This window comes from Pocillopora verrucosa, chromosome 8, assembly GCF_036669915.1.
Source record: "Pocillopora verrucosa isolate sample1 chromosome 8, ASM3666991v2, whole genome shotgun sequence".
Classification (NCBI taxonomy): domain Eukaryota; kingdom Metazoa; phylum Cnidaria; class Anthozoa; order Scleractinia; family Pocilloporidae; genus Pocillopora; species Pocillopora verrucosa.
Window position 1 is genome coordinate 10,572,856 of NC_089319.1, and position 14,248 is coordinate 10,587,103.

The following is a 14,248-nucleotide window of genomic DNA, read 5'->3' on the forward strand; positions in this document are numbered from 1 at the left end:
TACATCAGCCGGGAGCAAGTGATGAACATTCAAATATTGCCGACCTGTGATTCCACTTGGCAAAGTCGAAAGATTCTTATAAAAAATCAGAGTCCGCCGTCTGGAATGGAATCCCAACTAGATTTGATTCCGTTGTCGGATGCCTTTCAACTGAGCTACAGATAACAAGATGGCGAGAATTTTTGGCGAATCACATGCTCAGTTTCGAAATTAACTTACATCGACTCGTTTTAAAAATCATGCGTTTGAAAACGTATTGCACCAGCGATTTGAGTCCATGTGCACGTTTTTTACCTTTAATAAGATACATGAAAAAATGACTCAGTTCTGATTGGTTAAGATGTATGCAGTTTTCAGGTAATTCAATGCTGAAGAGGGTTAATTCAGTGCAAAGAAGTAACAAACCAGACTGAACAATTCCTTGAACTGTTTAGCCGGACTTTCAACTTTCTTGTGCCTTAAAGATGTGAAGGTATCATTGTATATTATTGTTTTCATCGTATGCTGTTGTTTTGACTGATCGCAAGATGCCACTTGCAGGGTTTCAATAATTTATTTTTGCACTTGATACGCGCACTTTGCTTCTGTATAATTATGATAAGCTATCTCGTATTTTTTCAAGTAAAAACTTTTTCGTCGACTCCCCTAAAAAAATAAAACATGGTAAAAGATCGAAAGCTTTTTAGAATCACTTTTGTTACGCTTTATGATCTGAATGTGGCCTATTAGAGACGAGGCATAACAAAAATTTGCGATAAATTATCATAGGAAGTCAAGGCACACACTTCTTACAAACAGTTGCGGTTTCCCGGTGTGGTGGTCTCACTATGTTATTGTTAATATCGGCCCCAACTTAAACCAGCTGTAACGCTCAACTGGGCTGGCTTGTCTAAATATCGCAAATGAACAAATTTATAAATAAACAGACTAAATTGCACAGTGTGAAACATTTCATATGAATTCCACGATGCGAAACGTATCGTTTCGATACCATTGTTTGGTTCATTTACAAGCCTTTTTTTATATTTTCTTCGCTTCATTGATCATATGTTCGTTCATTAAAATGATTCGCTCCTCTTCACATATTGTGTTTCAGTGAAAGTGAATTCTCTGATTGGGCAATGTATATTGAACGAAAGTCGCGCATCAGACATACAAATCCATACGTATAGAAGCACGATCAGCACCCAGGCGTGATTTCATTTTCAAGTGCAAAAGTTACGATCTGTGCGGTTCTGCTTACCATCGCCTTAGTGAGAGCGATCCATCAATCGTGAGTAGTATTCACCTCATAAGCATTTACTGAGAACGGAATATTGGCATCTTACGATGGAACTAGAAGAAACGTCCGCAGAGATTTTGACAAAACATCGCTTGCATATCATACAACATCTTCAGATGGATCGAACGTTTCTGTTCGACTACCTAATCAGCAAATCTTCCTTTGATAAGGCAGACTTTGAGTTGATTCAAGCCGAGAAGACGAGCGAGTCAAAGGCTGGCAGGTTCTTAGATATTCTAGAAATGAAGGGACAGAAGGCATTTTGCCACTTTATAGACGCCTTGCAGATTCTCAATCCAAGCCTGTATGAAATGGTGACGGGGGAAAGTGCAACAAAAAGTAAGTAGTTTTGTTGCATTAGAGATATAAACGACCAAACTGGCTTTTACTATCTCTCCAACCACTTTAATGTTGTAAATAAAGCCCGAACGATCTGGTCGCGTAAAGAAATCACTGGCTGACCTCTTGAATGCGGACATGGCAATATCACTTAATAGGGGTTGCCTAATCGATTCAAACGTCAGGTTTAGCAAACATGCCGTTAAAAGGAAATTCAAAGGTTTAAATTTTCAGCGAATAATCCAGTGATATAAGCTGAAGATAGAACCATTTTAATTGTGTTAACGTCATAATCACCAAACAGGAAGTTTCCTAAATCAGAGACGAGCTGATTGTTGAAACGTAGGAACGTTTGCCATTTGATAGTTTTCCAATGTAAATTCAGAAAACTCGGATTTTGATAACATTTACATTCAAATTTTGCTCATTACCGGACAGTTTCCGGCTCCGCAAAACAACAACATGAAATTCCAACTAGCTGCAAACTACGACGAGCATAAACCGACGACCAACGAGTTTCACTTCCCCAATCAGTTTGACCTAGACTTCCTTAGCCTTTATGAATAAAAAATATGAATTTTTTTAGACACGGCGAACACATTGAGGTGTAATCAATGAGGAAGAATCTAAACGATTTTTTTAACAGAAATCTTTTAGCAGCCAACGTCTTTTTTTTTTTGTAAACGTATAGCTCGAAACTTCTCGAATTTAAAATGATCAGAGTAGAATCTTCGACGTAATTTCCATATCGAAAGTGTTGAAGTGGAGAAATAAAATAACTTTAGATAAGAACTCGTTAAAATATGTTATTTTGCTAACTGTTTTCTTAAAATAAATGAATAAATAGATGAATAGATGAATGGATAAATTATAAATGATTAAATAAATAACAAGACACACACACACACCAAAACACGATACAAAAACACTTTATTTCTTGCCATAGATCTGATCACGGTCAATCAAATCCTTATTTACACAGGTGACAATCCCATCTTGTCAGATGTTAAGAGCCATATCATCAGTGGTAAGTTTAGAATCTAATTTATTTTGTGTTCTTTATAAGCTGGACATGACACATTATTTCGTTCGTGTTACGAAAGAAAAAATAGTACGTCTGTTATGGCGGTCATGTTGAATAGATCTATTTCGTCTCGTTACTCTTTGATGTGTTAAGCGAAGTTAAGACTATGGCTAGACGAAACAAAACTCTTATTAATATCTCTTGAATAGAAATGTCCCCTAGTGGGCTCTCTCAAAAAAAGATGATCCTCTTTGTCGAAACTCTACAGGTGGTCTTTTTTCGGGTATGTTTAAAATCTTATCCAGTCCATTCAGTGATTACTCGCGCTCGCAGACAACTACTATTTTTTATTTTTTGAGCGTCGTGTATTAAAGGAGTTAATACATGCAAAAGTTTTGATATTTCAATCAATTCGTTTTGAATAATTCCAAAATTTCAAAGGGAAGAGCGTTTAGACATTAACCTCCAACTTTGGTTATAACATTGTACTAGTTCGATGTTTCGGTGAAGGCGGTAAAAAAAGCAAGTTAAATTTTCCTAACAGCGACATTGCATTCAGACACCCAACAACATGAATCATAATGAACCCGGGACGTAGAAAAGTCAACACATTCAACCCTTTACACCCTAACATCATTATTCTCCATACTGTTCTCTGTACATTTACTAAGGTGCTGACAAGGAGAATTTGTCCAATAATCAAGAGTTTCTTTAGTTGGTGATCATTTCCTTTATTCTCATGACATCAATGTGTGATTCAGTGGCGATATTGTAAGGAGAATTTTGATGCTAGTCACTCTAAGGGGTTAAAGGATTAAACACAATAGGTGACAAACTCGGAAACTATGTACAAAAGCAAAGTGACCGGAATAAGGAAATAACGAAACTACAGCTCAAGCGATTATAAATATTTTGCTGAAAATAAAAATAATAAATATTACTTACGACTACAAAAGAAAAAAAAGCTCAACTAACAACAATGAAAACGAATGTCCCAGAAGCACAAACAAAATGACACAAATTAGAGGATATGACGCAAATTTTCGTAACTGTGGTTGGCGTCTCTATTCCTCTAGTGGGTGTAACCCAAAAGGTTTATCCGATTAACCCTTTCACTCCCAAGATCTCATCAGTAATTCTCCTTACTGTCTGCCATACAATTCTTATGATGTTAGTTCTGAGGATTTGCTATTGAATCAATTAATAATCCCCTGACTGATATTTTTCTTTATTCTCATCGCTTGCCTGTTTGATACTATGTTGATTTGGTAAGGAGAAATATTTTCTTGGTCACTTATGGGAGTTGAAGGGTTAAGAGAATTTTTCTTGGGCTATGATTCCTCATATTCGGGAATGGAACTGATATTAGTTCTGTCCTTGACAGGTGGCGGATCTACCTTTCTGGACGTAGATATCCTCAGTAATTACTCCAAGATTCTTACCAAGGAATTACACGAATTAACTTTACGTCACGATCAGGTCCTTAAAGACAACAATGAACTTAAGAAAAAGCTCGAGGATGCCTTCATCGAACAAAACCGGTTGCAACGCAGAATAAACTGTTTGGAAAAACAGGTCTCGGCCACTGAGGACGCTTTGGCCAACGAGGCTCAATCGACTGCTAACAAGACGGGCGAGAATCTCCTGCAGCGGTTCGAGGCGGTCCAACGTGAGGGGCGAACAAATCAGTTTATCATCCAGCTTCAAATGAAGTTGCTAACAGCGCACGAGGAAAATGAAACGCTCAGAAAGCAAATAGATGAATTTGGAAAGCGAGAAGATGAAGTGTTGAAGCAATTGAGTAAAGTCAACCAAGATTACGCTATTGAACGGAAGGAGACAAACAAGTTGTCGCAACAACTACGATCACAGACAGAGGAGATGAAGATATGCGAAACACTGAAAATGAAACTGCGCGAAGTGCAGTTCGAGAATGCAAAGTTACGATGTGAGCTGCAGGATAAAGAGAACGATCTTAACGAGGTACAACGGTGGACAGAAGCTCTGAAGGCTCGATTTGATTTAATAGTAGCCGAGAAAGAAGAAATGCTGAAAAACCAGAAAACCGTGCATAGCGAGTGCTCGCGGATGCACGATGAGATTTCTGACCTTAGAATCAAACTCAACCATAAAGAACGTGTTTTGGTGGAACTAAGACAAAACTGCAAAGAGGTTGAAGATAGTGCCAAAATTTATAGAGAGGAACGCGATTTTTTCTCTAAATCCGCGACAGATTCCGCCATAGAGGTAGACCAGATTAGGAAAGAGGTGGAAGAAATCAACCAGCGACATAAAAAAGCATTGGAGTCTAAAGAATTGAGTCTCAGACAGCAGACCGAATATGTACGACAGTTTGAGAAGAAATACGACGAAACCAAAGATGAGCTTGTTTCTGCGAAGACAATGTTGAATAAAGAGAAAGCAGATAATGAGGAATTGAGGGAGAGGATCTCTACTTTGGAGACAGAGTTGGCGAAAAAGGTATTATGACTAGAATGTTTACGAGCTGTAAAGATTTTAATGATATTAAGTAGTGTGTGCTGTATACATTTCGTATATGAAATCATAGTTAGTAGAGGAGACTATGATGAAATGCAGACATTATCCACGAAATAGTACAAGTAACTTTGGGTTGCACGAAAGAAGCCTAAAAGCAGACTAGGAACTCAAGAGGTTTTGAACCTGTATGCTTCTGTGTGAAAGTCAATGATCAGCTCATTTCTTCCTTTTAACCCTTTACATCCTGATGTCGGTATGCATAATCTCCATACTGTTCTCTATACATTCCGAAGGTGCTGAGAAGGAGAATTTGTTTAATAATCACTTCTTTAGTTAGTGATCATTTCCTTTATCCTCATGACCTAAATGTTTGATTCAGGGGGGATATTGTAAGGAGAAATTAGATGCTAGTCACTCTTAGGGGAAAAGGGTTAAAGCGATCAAATTCAGAATAATTTATATATGAAAAAATTAAATTAATTTTATCCTACGCGAAAAAGAAATGACTTCGGGGAAGAGTCTAAATAATTTACACGTCGTTAAGAGTAAAATGGTTAAAGCTTGACATTTCGTTCAACTCAACTTCGGCCGTCTCTTTCGTTTCCACCATCGAAAAGGACCATGGAGCGGTTTCATTCTCTTTAGATGTCTAAACGCCAAGATCTATATGTATAGATCAAACACATTGCAACCTACAGTCCTTCATTTCTCAACGAAAATTGCCTTATACTCTGAACCTGATTTTGTGTTGCGTTTGATTATTTATCCTCTTCTTATAAGGAATTAACCTCCAAGCCTTATATGGAAGAGGAGGATCACCAGGATGTAAGCCAAATACAAGACGTGCATGAGCATGAACCGAGTGGAAATGGGGACGACGAGGTCTTCACCTGGAGTAAAGCGCGCGCACCCAGGGAGCTGGTGGGGAGTATTCAAAGGCGATTCCAACATGACAACAGGGCTCCACGGCCCGCGAACAAAGCCATTCGGAAAAGTAACAGCTTTGACGAGAAACTGGCCAAACTCGTGCCTGAATTTGAAAGCCTACCACTGAAAACTAGAGAAGATTGCAGCCTTGATCGTTATAGAATGAAGCAAATCCTGCCTTTTGCACAGATAGCGACAATGTGTCCGCCAATGACAAGCGTCGGCGACAAGTTTCCGGACGCGCTGAACGCCGCGATTACCTGCTCCACAGATGTTCGTAAGCTTGGATATCGCAAGATGTCTGCCCCTGTAGTAGGCACAGATCTTTTCTCACTTCATCTTCAAGATTCGAATCTAGCGGAAGAAGATCGCAATGAGGGAGATGACGAGCAAAGCAACACATTTCCGAGCGAAGAAAGTAAGAATGGCTCGCCAAGTAAGCAATTCCGCTCACGAACACGGGCTATCAGACTTACTGAAGGCGAGCGACGCAATCGTCGTCTCACGGAACCAATCATGTACCAGACGAGGGCGGATAATATGTAACATAAAGAACTTTTCCATGTAGCGATCAGAAACAATCGTCACACTCAGTTTGACAATGGGAAATCTGGGTAAAAGACTAAACACGCATTTGACAATCGAAAGACTAAGAACATCTTTCACGCATTTCACAGAAATCCAATGAGCGTGCGCATACATAAATATATGTATGTTTATTTCGTTTGCATATTTAGTTACAGGAACTAACTACATTTTGTAACACTGATGTTTTTAACATTTTTACCTTTTAGCAGTACGTAGTTTAAAGTTTTTTTCTAGCATGTCAGTCTGTTAACATCGGTTAAGGAGAAACTTGAAAACCGAAGAGACTAAAGGAATATCGAATTTCCTGGTGGTCAAATCAAAGCAATGTATTACAATTCGCCCGTTTTTTAGTTTCACGTCTAGCTAAACCGCATAACTTCAACAAAAATCTTTGCATGATTCACATCGAACGGAAAAAATCGCTTGACAAAAGAAAGGGGTTTTAAATGTAATCTTACATATGTATAAAACGAAAAAAAAAAAAAAAAGGGAAAAAAAAAGTTAAATGGTAGAATAGAAGTCCATTTATTCTCATTCCTTATCAAAATCTCAAGTATGTAACATTAAATTATATAAATATAAACTTATAACATTATAACATATTTTATGAAAATAATAATTTTTCAAAAATTCAAATACTCTTGTTCTTCATTTAGTATATTTAGCTAGTTTCATATCTGATGACGTTGAAATCATCTGGTAAGTTTTTAAGTCATTCAAGTCATACGAGTCAGAGCACATACAGGAAATAAAACGGACAAACAATTCAAAATTTTGACTTTGAAACAATTTTCCAGAGATGAATAACAGCCAACATTTACACAAAACCCCTACGAGACCGTATGACTCAAGTCTAAAAACAGCAAAAGGAGGAGTAATAATGGTCCAGTCCTTTTATCTCTAAGATCTGACACTAAATTCTCCCTTCTTGTGGCTACACATTTCCTTGTTAATTAGATAAGGGAATTTGGTGTTATATCAAAACAATACTCTTACACTTACAAGTTTGTCTATTTGCAGCACTGGGTTGGATTAAATTGAGCAAATTACATGCTGGTTACCTCTTAATCAACCCTTTATCCTTAAACTCCCATGAGTGATCAAGACATAATTTTCTCATTACAATATAAATAGAATATCAAGCAGACAAGTAATGAGAATAAAGAAAAATGTCAATTAGGAGATTATTAGTTGATCCAAGACCAGACTCTCTAAACTCACTTCATAGGAGTTGTATGACAAACAGGAAGGAGAATGACAAACTAAAGGAGATTTTGGGAGTGAAAAGGCTGAAACATTAATGCAATATCTGTGATATTTTGCTAAGTTTGATATCTTATATGGAAAACTATGGTTTCACAACTCATAGGAAAAGAGGGCATCAAGAAAAGGCCTCATTTCACCCACAGTTGTCCGTCCTACACCCTTTGCAAAAGGTTCCTTAGTTTCAATGGCTTGATCCTTCAGTACTGCCAAAATCTCATCAGTGCTCAAGTCCTTGGGCTTTAAATTGAGGGCATCTATTAGCATCTTACTAGGTGCCTTCCTGCTCTGGAGGCCCTTTATCAACATGATAAAAAGTAACATTGGATTTTCACTACCCTCTCCACAATGAGAAATAAAGTCAATGGCTTCTTTCCACATTTGGTGACTTAGAAGTAAATGCAGAGCTTGTATCTCTTGCCCAGCTGAGTAACACAGCTGAGAGTGTGCCAAGACTGACTTGGCATTGGTGTGCCTTATACTTAAAACAGGAAGACACTCCAACACAGACTGGGTGACAAACTCCTAGAAAACAGCATAAAGAAAGTGTTAAAAGTTGAAATAGGACCAAGGTAAACCGGAACATGATTCACAAAAATAGGCTTGATGTAGATCTACAGTAGTTTGGTGTTTTGATGTTTAGAGAAATTGTTAATTCAGTGCAGTATTTTAGGATTGCATTTAGCATTGTTGTCTTCTTGGATTGCCCTTGATGTTGCAGTCCTGTAGGATTGCATTTAGAGTTGCTATACTCTGTACTTGGTCTTAAAAAATAAACTGAAATTGAATGACAGCTCATTTCAAGCTCCACACCCCCCCCCCCCCCATTTCTATAGATTTACTTTCCTTTAGAAAATTGAAGTCACAAAAAAAAACATAAAAAAAACAACAACAACCACAAATGTTTATTAAACTAACTGAAAAATTAAATTGAAATGAAAAAACACAGCAAAGAAATTCTCAGACCTTGATTGCATGGCTATAATGCTATAACGACTATATTTATCAATGGGCCTGATACCAGTTCAAGAAGACACAATAATAAACCCTTATGAAAATTTCAAACCTCTGATCTGTCATCTGATTCTTCCATCCGTACTGTCCCAATTCCCTTCTCCACTGATTTCACCAACCGATTAGATTTTGACTCATAAAACATCCGTAGAAGAATGTTCAACATCGCATTATATGGGTCCTTGAGAGCTAATTTACTTCTCTGCCATCTACCGCTTCTCCAGTCAATTCTAAAAGAGACATTTCTAGAAGTCATTCTACTATCTACTCCAGACTCCTCATATTAAAAACAACAGAATGATCCATTTTGTGCACCTTGTCTTACATTTACACTAAAAAATTATTGCGGGAAAATTTGACCAAAATATTGCTTAGGGGTGACATCCTGGTAAGATTAATGCAAAATGTGTCATTAACCCTTTTCATCCTAACATCAATCAGCTTATTCTCTATAATAATCTATAGATTTCCTATGGTGCTGACATGGAGAATTCATTTAACAATCAAGAGCTCCTTAAGTTGGTGATCATTTCCCTTATTCTAGTGGCATTAAAATGGGATTCAGGGGTGGTATTGAAAGGAGAAATTAGATTTCTATCACTCTCAGGGTCAAATGTTTAAGTGAATGTGTGAATGTGAAGAAAATCCACCTAATCAACCCCTTAACTTCCAACTCCTCTGAGAGGTCCTGTACCAACACAAATGGATTTATATTTTTTCCAATTTTTTTTATTTTGAGTTTTAGAGGTCAGCATATTTTACATCTCCAGTCCCATAGATTTGACTGTCACTCTCTAACTTTTAATGTATTGAGTATGTCATGGAGGCAATCGAAAAGAACAAAAAAATGTTGAGAGCGGTACTAGTACATATGCCTGTTGTCATTCACTAAAAGAGCTGGCTTTGAAGTCTTGGTGTTGTTGTGTTAAAGATCATCGCTGACTGTAAGAAAGATTTCTATTGTATATGCCTGTTACAAACCTGTATATTTTTCTCCATCGTTGCTGCCACTGACTTTCTGTGAATTCATCCTCCTCAAAATCAATCTTCAAATAATCTGCCACATGCTCAAGAACCTTGTGTGAATTCTGACGACTCAATGTGCTAAGCCTTTCAAGTGGCACCATTTCAAGAGGACTGCTGTCAAATGTCTCCAGCAAGCTGAAGATCTCCTGTGTAACAGAGTTTGTAGGTAGGGTGGGTGACTGCATTATTTCCATGACACTGGGGTCATTTACCGACTTACACTGTTTATTGAGTAGGAGAAATTCACTCATATATGGATGCAACAACTCATTCAAAAGCGTCTTTTTTGGCTGACTTTTGTCCATGCCTAGATCATTCATGTATTGTTCAAGTTCTAGCAGAACAAATTCTCTGTGTACAGGATGCTCCCAGAGCAACAGAAGAGCAATTGCAGGGCCCTGAGAATGGGAACTGACCAACAAATGGAGAAAAGCTTCAGGGATCTCATTAAATGCCACAGGAGAACCTGAAAGGATTCCTGAGCAAACAATTGAGTCCAGTGCCAGCTTGAATGCCCTGTGGGTTAAGTTCCACTTAGTCAAATGACTCACTGCAAAAAGAGGACCAGAAAAACCTTCTTCACCAATGTGCTTAGATTGTCCAGAACCAACTGATGATCTCTCAAATTTCTGTTGATCTTTTGCTATTTCAGGAATCAAAAAATTTTCTGATGAAGTGTCCAATTCAGTTTTTAGCAATGAATCATCTGCTATGAAGAAACTTTTGCTTGGATCATTACTGCATAAAGATTCATTTGACTCTTGTTGAGTCACAAAGGAATTGTTTTCTCCACTTGCACATTGTGATGAATTAACAGAGGACTTGATGCAATCTGCAATTTCAAGTACTGTTCCAGATTGAAGCTTCCAAATTCCATTGACTGACCAAAATCCAATGGAATTAACCAAGTGAGAGCATTTCCAAACATGGACTTTCTGTCCTTTCAAGTCTTCAAGTGCACATATTTCAGCTCCGCAACCAACATCATAAAGTGAAAGTTTACCAGAAAACCACACAACACCAACAATGAGACCAAAAGCAAAGAGATGTAAAATTTTGTCACTATGAAAAATCAAAGAATCTGTTTGGAGTCTAACGAGGGAAGTTACAACTGGATCATTGTCTTGAAGCTTGACAAGTAATAACTCCAAACCACTGTCAATTACGAGAAGTTCATTTGTTGTAGGATGAGATGTGACTGCAACCAGATGATGTAAGTTATTCTTTGTGCTTGAGGTCCATGGGCAAAGTAATTCTGCAACTATTGCCTTAAAGTCAAATTTATCTACATCTCCAACAAAACCATAATTCCATATGTAAATCTACCATAAAAAAAACACAATATTAGTATGATTTCAATAACACCAGTATGTGAATTCTCCATAGTGTTCTCTATAAGTTGTCTATGGTACAAGGAGAATTTGTTAAACAATCAGGAGTTTTTTGGTTGGTGATCATTTCTTTTATTCTTATGACCTAGATATTTGATTGGGCAATGATACCTCATGGAGAAATTAGATGTTGGTGTTAAAGGATCGGCTTAACACATAGAGCTTAAGCCTACAAACTAGAGCCAACAGGGTTTAAATCCTTAAGAGGAACTCAGATTTTTTCTGTGTCTCACACTTAAGAAAAATGTTTATCTGTCTATTGATAGATAAGCTTAGTTAACAAACCTTTAAGGACCTCTGAACAAATGTCCAAAAGAGTACAAAACATCTCAATTCCTCTGGAAAATCAGGAACAAGGCAAACACTTCGGCTAATGACATGAAGTGACATAGGAGGACATCCATGAAGAATAGCCTCCAATGGGCCGACAGACACTACAGTATTGTTCCCAAGCCTCTCAGAAATGATCACCTGTCTCACACAGACACAACAGCTGATTAAATTTGATGCAGAGACAGATCGCCTTTCACACCAGAAGAAAGAGTTTACAAGAGGATGAAGTACAACTTGAAATATCTTGACTCCCTTTGTGTTACTCAATTGAAATTCATTCTTCTTCATCCATTTGTAATTTGACTGAGTGAATTCCCAACATTCTGTGATGCTGTTTTGGTGAATGATAAATATAAGGGATGGAATTTCATTGCTAGACAGCACACTTATGATGGGAGATTCTTGGTCTGTCAAATAAAATAAAATAAAATAATTTTTCTTTAACATAAATAATTCAATTGAGAGGGACTAGGATTTAGCAGTATTATTGAGAGGAGAAATTAAATGCTGGTCACTCTTGAGGTTTAACTGGTAAAGTGGATAGGTCTTTATGTCTTTGGATTCAAACTTTTTCTTGGTTTTAAGTTTTTCAAACCAGTGGTTTTTTCAAACTGGTTTTGAAAAAAACCAAGCAAAGAAGATAAAAAGGAACATTGGAACCCCAACATGGCTCATTTATAGTGACCTTAAAGCATTATTCTCTCTCCTGGGAGGGAGAAGGGATTGTGTGGCACAGTAAACCTGGGCTAAATTGTCAGCTTTGGGAAAAGAGCCCCTGATCCTCTCTCAAAGACGATCCAAGATCCACTTCCAGAAAAATTTAACAGAGGTGCAAATTGGGACTGCATGGGACTGCAGTAAGCCCAACTGAGTGGTCTGGAGGAGAGTATAGGGATTGAAAAACCCACATGTATGCATATAGTGGCTGCAATCATGGCAACTATCTGCATGTATGTTCTTTGTGCTGAAATTTGCATGCAAAAGCACAAAACCAGTTTGCAGCACTTAGGTAGTTGCTCCTAATTAACTACTAATCAACTTTGCATGATGAGATAAAAATATTGGAACACTCTAAATGACAGTTTGAGTCACCTTTTCCATACAATTACACATAAAATTCTTAGCTACAGGTCTATAAAACACATTTTCCATTTGGGTGGAGAACTGTTTATCATTGGAAACATTCCCCTGATAAGACTCCAAGGTTACTGGTCACTTTGCTGACATGTCATCACCCTGACAACCAACATGCTGACACCATAACTCAACCCACCAACACTTTTAGTCAACTCTCTGACACCACTAATCAACTTGCCAACACTAATTTCTGTTACCATTTTTTGGCTTAAAGCACTGTTTATGTTCCCTTTGAAAACAAAGTTAAAATTATGTATGTCAGCAAGTTGACCAAAGATGACTGTCAGCAAGTTTACTGATGGTGTTAGTGAGCTGGCTGTTGGCGAGTTGACATGTCAGAGAAGTGACCCGCCCTGACTCCGAGAGGTAGCTCATACACCCCTAACGAAAGTTTTGTTGGGTTCTCTGTCGTATTTTCTTGGATGGAGGAGAATTTAAAGCGTTCATTTGAAGTTGTTTCAAAATAAAGAAAAGAAAATGTTTCATTCCTCTCCAGTTTCACGATCGGAAGAAATACAACACGTCCCTGGCGTCAAAATTAACGTACAGGACCCAAGGGGGCCTTATAAAATACACAACTTCGAACGAATACTTCAAATGAAAATGACATTGCCACATCCCATTATGGCATAATACCACGCGTTGTCAACAAAGAACTTTTCAACCCCCTAACCTTGTAAAAGAAGACTTTCACTCTCCGGCGTCCACTTAGCTCGAGGAATAGATTCAAAAGCGTGCAAGTTTCGGCCAGCGTTAGTAGCGACAAAGACATGACCACAGCTTCCCCAAACGTTCACTAACTCGTTGTTGGTTTCGAGATGGTCGGCAACTGATTTCCGGTTAAGAAAACTCTCCAACTTCGAGCCTTCCCGAAGCCCAAATCCTGCATCGTCGATGTTTTTCAGGGAAAATGTCATTTGGAATGAGGTAGTATTCCGTCAAAAATATGAGGAAGGGATCATCGTGAAAAGTGAAAGCGTATCGAAACGGTTAACCATCGAAACTAGATATGTCTCGTGACTCATCTGTCTAGAGGAGTTTCTCGGAGATTGCTTAGTTGCCACGCCTTATTAGGTGTCCGCCATTCTTGAAGCCTGTCCAAAGCACGTATTTCGCATTCAGAAGCGAGAGAAAAAGAAGTGCGCGCCTTGACCCTTTAACCCCTAACAGTGACTGACATATAATTTCTCCTTACCATACCCCCTGAATCACACATTAAGGTCAGGAGAATAAAGGAGCTGATCACGGACCAAAGAAGCTCTTGATCAGTTAGACAAATTCTCCATGTCGGAATCTTAGGAAGTGATTAAAGAACAGCATGGAAAGTATGCATACTGTTGTTAGGGTGGAAAGGGTTAAGAGAGAAACGTGGGGGAAGAGAGTAAGACGTAAGCCTGAGCTCTTTAACTGTAGCGAAAACAAAGC

The 14,248-nt window shown here is 38.1% G+C and overlaps 2 protein-coding genes across 2 annotated transcripts; one reads left to right on the top strand and one right to left on the bottom strand.

The window, feature by feature from the left end:
- The first annotated feature begins 1,153 nt into the window (after positions 1-1,153).
- On the top strand, positions 1,154-7,240 carry LOC131778963 (DNA double-strand break repair Rad50 ATPase-like). Its single transcript, XM_059095456.2, has 4 exons — positions 1,154-1,621; positions 2,604-2,648; positions 4,030-5,126; positions 5,925-7,240. The coding sequence occupies exons 1-4, from the start codon at positions 1,330-1,332 to the stop codon at positions 6,615-6,617; spliced, it is 2,127 nt and encodes a 708-aa protein (XP_058951439.2). The 5' UTR covers positions 1,154-1,329; the 3' UTR covers positions 6,618-7,240.
- On the bottom strand, positions 7,169-13,900 carry LOC131778962 (uncharacterized). The gene is made up of 5 exons (XM_059095455.2): positions 13,497-13,900; positions 11,639-12,093; positions 9,918-11,284; positions 8,989-9,166; positions 7,169-8,447 (listed from the first exon to the last, which is right to left on the bottom strand). Exons 1-5 carry the CDS (start codon positions 13,738-13,740, stop codon positions 8,016-8,018), a joined length of 2,676 nt encoding a protein of 891 aa, XP_058951438.2. The 5' UTR covers positions 13,741-13,900; the 3' UTR covers positions 7,169-8,015.
- Between the last annotated feature and the right edge of the window lie 348 nt (positions 13,901-14,248).